This window comes from Quercus lobata, chromosome 6 (assembly GCF_001633185.2).
Source record: "Quercus lobata isolate SW786 chromosome 6, ValleyOak3.0 Primary Assembly, whole genome shotgun sequence".
Lineage (NCBI taxonomy): Eukaryota > Viridiplantae > Streptophyta > Magnoliopsida > Fagales > Fagaceae > Quercus > Quercus lobata.
Genome location: NC_044909.1, coordinates 42415817 through 42421698, shown reverse-complemented (window position 1 = coordinate 42421698; position 5882 = coordinate 42415817). Strand labels below are relative to the sequence as shown.

Sequence of the window (5882 nt, the reverse complement as noted above, 5' to 3'; positions counted from 1 at the left end):
AGGACTTAGACAATTGTCAACCATCTAAAAGGTGGTTACCAGCGCTAAACAGTGAGTATTAACTATTAAGCATTTTGTAACCAGCTTTGTATGGGAGGCAGCTAATGCAATGGTATTCATTTTCGCGGCTCTTCCATAAGAAGTAGCTATGGCATCTCTATCAGCTAGTTAGCTAGTGTCATGGCCTATGGCAGGTTGCTTGACCGCCTTACCCGTCATTGAAACAAAAGCTGGAGAATGGTATAAGAAATCAAAGGCAACCCAATAGGGAAGTCAACGAACTCACCCTCACATATTTCCATAATATAGATTTATGAGGGTGTGATAGGAATGCCTAAAGCGTAGTGATTTAGCTTTTTCAGTTCTAACTTCCAAACAATCACTTCCCATTTAGTTCTATAAACCATGTTACAGTCCGTCACATTCCTTGCATCATATTGAAACTTAGCTGTATAAAATATTAAAATGTTAAATCATTACAAACCTTTTTCCTTTGATGGAAGGTATTATTTCAACCAATACAAGTTCATATTTTGAAAACTTAGTGTTTAAATAAATTATCATACAAAAATAATATTCCTCAAGAACTCTCATTTGTCTTGCCGAAGCTTCCTTTCCTCGGCAAGCAGTTTGGCGAAGTAGGTAAGAGCTTCTTCATTAGTACCCTCGCCCTCAATTTTCTCAAACCTGCCAGTTTCCAAATTCACTCTTGACACTGGCTTCTTCAATAGCTCATTTCCAATCTCCACAAGCCTTTGCAGATTCTCCGTGGTAGCAATATCAACAAAGGAGGCATCTCCAGTTAATGTATCATCCTATGGTTTATATTTTACCCAAAAAAAAGATGTTAATAGCATATGGTCATGCATAATGTCTCAAATAGATATAGTAAACGTGGTCATTTAATTGGTACGTACCTGAATACGGAGGTAGTTTTTCTTGCAACCAATGGCTTGGAAGAGTGTGGACACATGAATGTCGACCATATCAGAACTTGCGTCTGCATAAACGTCGAGCAATGGAGTTGCACCATTGTCATAAACCCAACTAAGCAATCCCCATTTTGAGGCTTTGGCTGCTGTGTACTTCTCTTCATGCTTGGCCTCACCTGTGCCCAATGATAGAACTAGCATTCTCTTGCTGTAATCCATTGGTTTTATGTCAGGTAACTCAAAGCTTTGCATCAATATTTCTTTCCTAATTTGGGTTATGGCCATCATCGTCTGTGGATTTAGTTTAAAATAGATAAGAGAAATTGCCAACTTGATCCAAAATAAATCAAGAAATATCTAAATAGAACAACCAAATTTCCAAATTAAGCTTCGTCACCAAATGCAACTTAAATTATCAAATTAGGTACTGACAGGATTATTTGCAGCAACCCCGCCATCAATGAGATCAAAACTTCGAGTTTTTTCCTCTGCATTTTTTGTCTCGAAATAGTGTGCTGGAAGAAAAGTGGGTGCTGCAGAGGTGCCGATGCAAATATCTGCTAGCCTAGCGTTCTTCAATTCATTTAGCTTTGCCTGTACAAATGATTATAACGGTTGAGACCATGTAATGGCCAATTGGCCATAATTCCAACACCACTTTATTTAAAAGTTTTAACAGGTAAGTTTATTTTCAATTATGTAATCCCAATATCACTTTTTTCTTTTCTTTTTTTATGCAAGACTTTCACCAATAGAAAAAAGTTTTTCTCCAAGCTTCATGACATGGCGATTAAAGACGTTATTTTAATTATATAACTTTCTAAATGAATCATATGACTTATTTAAATATAATATACATAAAAATTTATAAAATTATTTATTTTGAAAAAGATAGCTTGAAACTAGTTTGAAGCGAAACCATTACTTATCTCGTGTGTGTATGGTTTCTCAAAAGAAAAATAAAAAATAAAAAATTATCTGAGTAAAACTTTGTTTCCACCGATAAGTCTTAACATTTATTATTATTAAAATGATATGTTCTTATTAATGCATAACGAGAAATGGTGTTAGCCATAAAATCAGAGAAAAGTAATATTATTATAATTACAAAATTTTGTAAGAGATATTGTAAGCATATATAGTATTACTCGACTTCCACTCACAAGCATATATATAACACTTTCAAGTACACTTATTTTTGTCATACTCATACATCATTGGTCGAAAAGATCACTGGCTGAAGGAGTTTGATATCAAAGGTTGGAATGATCACATCTGTTAGAGTCTGTTTCACAGTTAGGTTGCCAAGTAGCCCGTTTGTCAATGACCGCAGGTACTTCCCATCATACTTGGGCCCCACCACCGCACCAAACAAGCTTGTCACTGAACTCACAAAATTTTTCTGCCTGCTTCCATGGAACCAACTTTAATGGAAAATATATACCTTTTTTGAATTCCCTTAAAAATTGTAAAAACTGAAACAAATTAAAGGCTTTTTTTTTTGGTATTGTGATTTCATTGAGATTTACCTGCTCTGGGGAAAAATTTTGGGACAGTTCTCCAAATAGAAGTTGATGATGTCCTTTGCAGCATACATGGGCCGTTTGTCTTTGTCTGGAGCTGTAACCATGGCTGTTACTAGCCCACCTGTACTTGTTCCTGCAACTACGTCGAAATAATCTGCAATTCTTGCATTGGGCCCGTCGAATTCCTAAACATAATATAGAGATACACAGAAATTATAACAAAGAAAGAAGAGGTTCATGGCTATGGTTAGTGAAGTATACCTGAAGTTTGGATTCAAGAAAGCCCAAGAGGGTTCCAGGAATAATGCCTCTAATGCCACCACCATCAATGCTCAACACAGTCACCATCTTTCCCTTTGCAAAACCAGTCGCCATCTCTATATTCAAGAGAGCTTTTCGTACTGTAATTCAAGTGTCTTTTAGCAAATTAATGCCAATTAATGTTGTGTATCAAGCACATATAAGATATATCTATAGCCAGATCAACTTCAAGCTAGGATATTTTATGTGGATTCAAAAGAAGACTTTAAAAGCATTCCATGGCCATTATAATCAAAACAAAGAATTCTATCACTTTTGTCAAAAAAATAAAAATCAAAACAAAGAAAAACCAATTCAATGGGCCACCCACGTGTTTCAGCAAAAAAAAAAAAAAAAAAAGGGCCACCCACGAGTGAATACGACCTTATTAATTATCACATCCTTGTCCGTCCTGTCGGCACACCTTTGTTGATAAGTTTTTTGATCTTATCGCTCTTATAATTGGATAGGGTAATTATCGAGTCCTTTTATGGCATTATAAATGAGTATTTTTTCTTTTCATATAATTGAGGGTCTTATTAATTAAATTTATAGTGAAACTTATAATTCATATGAAAGGGAAAAAAGTATTAGGTCCACAAGAAGGACTGTTGACGTGGTCCTCCCTAACTTTCCAACCAATAAAATGCTGTTATTTATGTAAATGTGACATCATCTGATAATTTTTATTTTTTTATTCATTGTGCTGATTAGAAAGCTTACACATACATTTGCATAGATGACATCATCTCATTGGTCAAGGAGGACCAAATCAACAGTTCTTTCGATGTAAATAATAATTTCTCATGAGAGGGGGAGTACGCATTTATGATACTCCCAAAGTATCCAATAATTTTCCATTGAGTAGAATAGAAAATTAAAGATGTTTTTAAATGTAGATAGTTTAGTTACAACCTTAGTTGTAACTAGTGGTTACAAATTTATTTAATTTTTTTTTATTGAATGTGAATTTTGATAAATTTATCACTGAATTATATTTTCTTCTCATACCTTCCATGCTTAAAAAATTTTTAGAAAATCAAAAATCAATAACTTTGTCATCAATCAAATATGTAAATTTCTTAAGTTTTTGCAATCTAAAATCTTGCATTAAAAAAAAAGTTTATAGATCGAATAGTAAATAACATCAGATTGACACAAAATATGACATATGTATTAAAAATATAAAGAATATTCAATCCAACGATTAAATTTTCAAAGTTTGTAGTTATATTAATTTTTTTAGTGAATCTTGTAACCACTGGTGAAGCTAGGGGGGGCATGAGCTAGCTTTTGAAAATTTTCATTTACAACAACGAATTTCCTTAATTTCAATCACAATATACTTGCCGCCGCCCCCCCCCCCCCCCCCCCCCCTAAATTTTAGAATTTGGCCTCTCACAATGTAGAGTTTACACTTAAAACATTTATAATTGGCTCTCAACTTTTGAACTTGTCTTGGAAAACCTAAATAAAATTGAACTCTTTTAAGAAGAACTTAAAAAACTGAACTTGTTATAAAAATAAAATAAAACCCGGAAATTAAAATAGCCGAAAAATAAAAATACCCAGCCCATTCCTTAGCAGGTGACCCTCCAATTCTCTCTCTTCCCTCTTTTCCTCTCTTTCTCTCTCACCGTATTAAAATGTATTTTTATTTTTACAACTCATGAATAGTAGGGTTGTATATATACAATCTTACTGTTCATAGTTGGCAAAAAAATTTAGGTATATATACCTAACTAAAGCCCTCTTTTAGTGTCTTGTTTGGTAAACTAGCAACTGGGGGAATTTTTACACCCCCAATGCTAATGCTAATGTTCTAACAATCTCAAATCACCAATATTTAAAATAAACAAATTAAACAAAACAAAACAAAAAAATCCAAATTCCTATAAGGTTACTATGTGTACACCCGCCCCATGCTGCCTCCTCTTACTGCCAATCTATCACCATGAATTCGGCCATGACGTTGTTCGCTTGGCTCCAAGCTCATGATCCAAATCAAGCCAGCCACCACTACTTAACTTTTACCTTTGGTTGACCTCTAACTTGCGTTGCAACCTGAAACCCAATTATGTCTACACTGTCTGATTATAATTTTTAAATAATATATTATAATATATAATTTAACGGTTTTGTTTGTTTTCTTATTTTTTATTGTTTGTTTTCTTGTTTAAAAGAAGAAGGCTTTTGTTTATATGCACGCTCCGTTTTTTTCAACGACGATATTTTCTAAAAAATGAGTTATTTTTTAAAAAAGTATTTTCTATAAAACTATCTCCTATAAAACTATCTCATTTTCTTATGTTTGGTAGCAACTTTAAATGAATTGAAAAACAATCTCATAACTTCTCTTAGTTAACTTACTGTGAGATAGAGTTGTTTTCCAAAAAAAATTAGTGAAAAACAATTTATCAGAGAGAAGACAGCAATGAGCATAGCAGCAAGCAACAAGAGCAGCAAGCTCTGTGGTTAGAACAAAACAGAGCACAAAAACGACAGTAGCTTGTAGTGAATTTATTTGTACATGTGACTTGTAGTTTAGTAGATGAATTAATTTCTTTAAGTAATAGCACATGAGAAAGGTAGTTATCACTCTAGGGACACGTGTGTAGTTAGTTTTTCTTTTTTGTTAAGCAGTTAAGCGGTTAGCTTGGTTCAATCGCTGTATATAAAACTTTTGTACTCATTCTTTCTAATTAATTTGATTGAGATCATTTTTCATCCAGTCCTTGATATGGTATCAAAGCTGAAGCTCTAGATTCCCCCCAATTTTGTTCAATCTAGGGTTCTTCCAGTTCAACAGTTCCTTCAATTTCACTTCATTTCTTGAAGTTTTTCTTTCAGTTACACTTCATTTCTTGAAATTTTCCTTTCTTCATTCGAAGAATTTTCCTTTTTCAACAATGGCTTCTGCTTAATCATCTCTTCCTACTGCTACTGCTGAGACTAGGGGTGTTCACCAAACCACACAAACTGCAAAAACCACACCAAAATCGCCCACAAAATATCATAAACGCACCGCACTGCATGGTGCAGTGCAGTTTATGGTTTAATAATAAGAAAACTGCACAAACCGCACTGCACTACAATATTAATTTTTTTTAATATTAAATATAAT

General features: G+C 33.7%; 1 protein-coding gene across 1 annotated transcript; it reads right to left on the bottom strand.

Annotated features, from left to right (window-relative positions):
* Positions 1 to 435: 435 nt before the first annotated feature.
* LOC115995094 (patatin-like protein 3) lies at positions 436 to 3035 on the bottom strand. The gene is made up of 6 exons (XM_031119526.1): positions 2720 to 3035; positions 2462 to 2643; positions 2146 to 2338; positions 1365 to 1526; positions 918 to 1223; positions 436 to 815 (listed from the first exon to the last, which is right to left on the bottom strand). Exons 1-6 carry the CDS (start codon positions 2831 to 2833, stop codon positions 591 to 593), a joined length of 1182 nt encoding a protein of 393 aa, XP_030975386.1. The 5' UTR covers positions 2834 to 3035; the 3' UTR covers positions 436 to 590.
* Positions 3036 to 5882: the final 2847 nt, after the last annotated feature.

What these genes read in the sequence shown, in the direction of transcription:
- LOC115995094 (XM_031119526.1), bottom strand. Translation starts at nt 2,833, where the DNA reads ATGGCGACTGGTTTTGCAAAGGGAAAGATGGTGACTGTGTTGAGCATT. An exon ending in TTCTTGAATCCAAACTTCAG is followed by an intron (nt 2,644 to 2,719) that starts GTATACTTCACT and finishes TATTATGTTTAG; the next exon opens with GAATTCGACGGGCCCAATGC. An exon ending in TGATCTTTTCGACCAATGAT is followed by an intron (nt 1,527 to 2,145) that starts GTATGAGTATGA and finishes TCATTTGTACAG; the next exon opens with GCAAAGCTAAATGAATTGAA.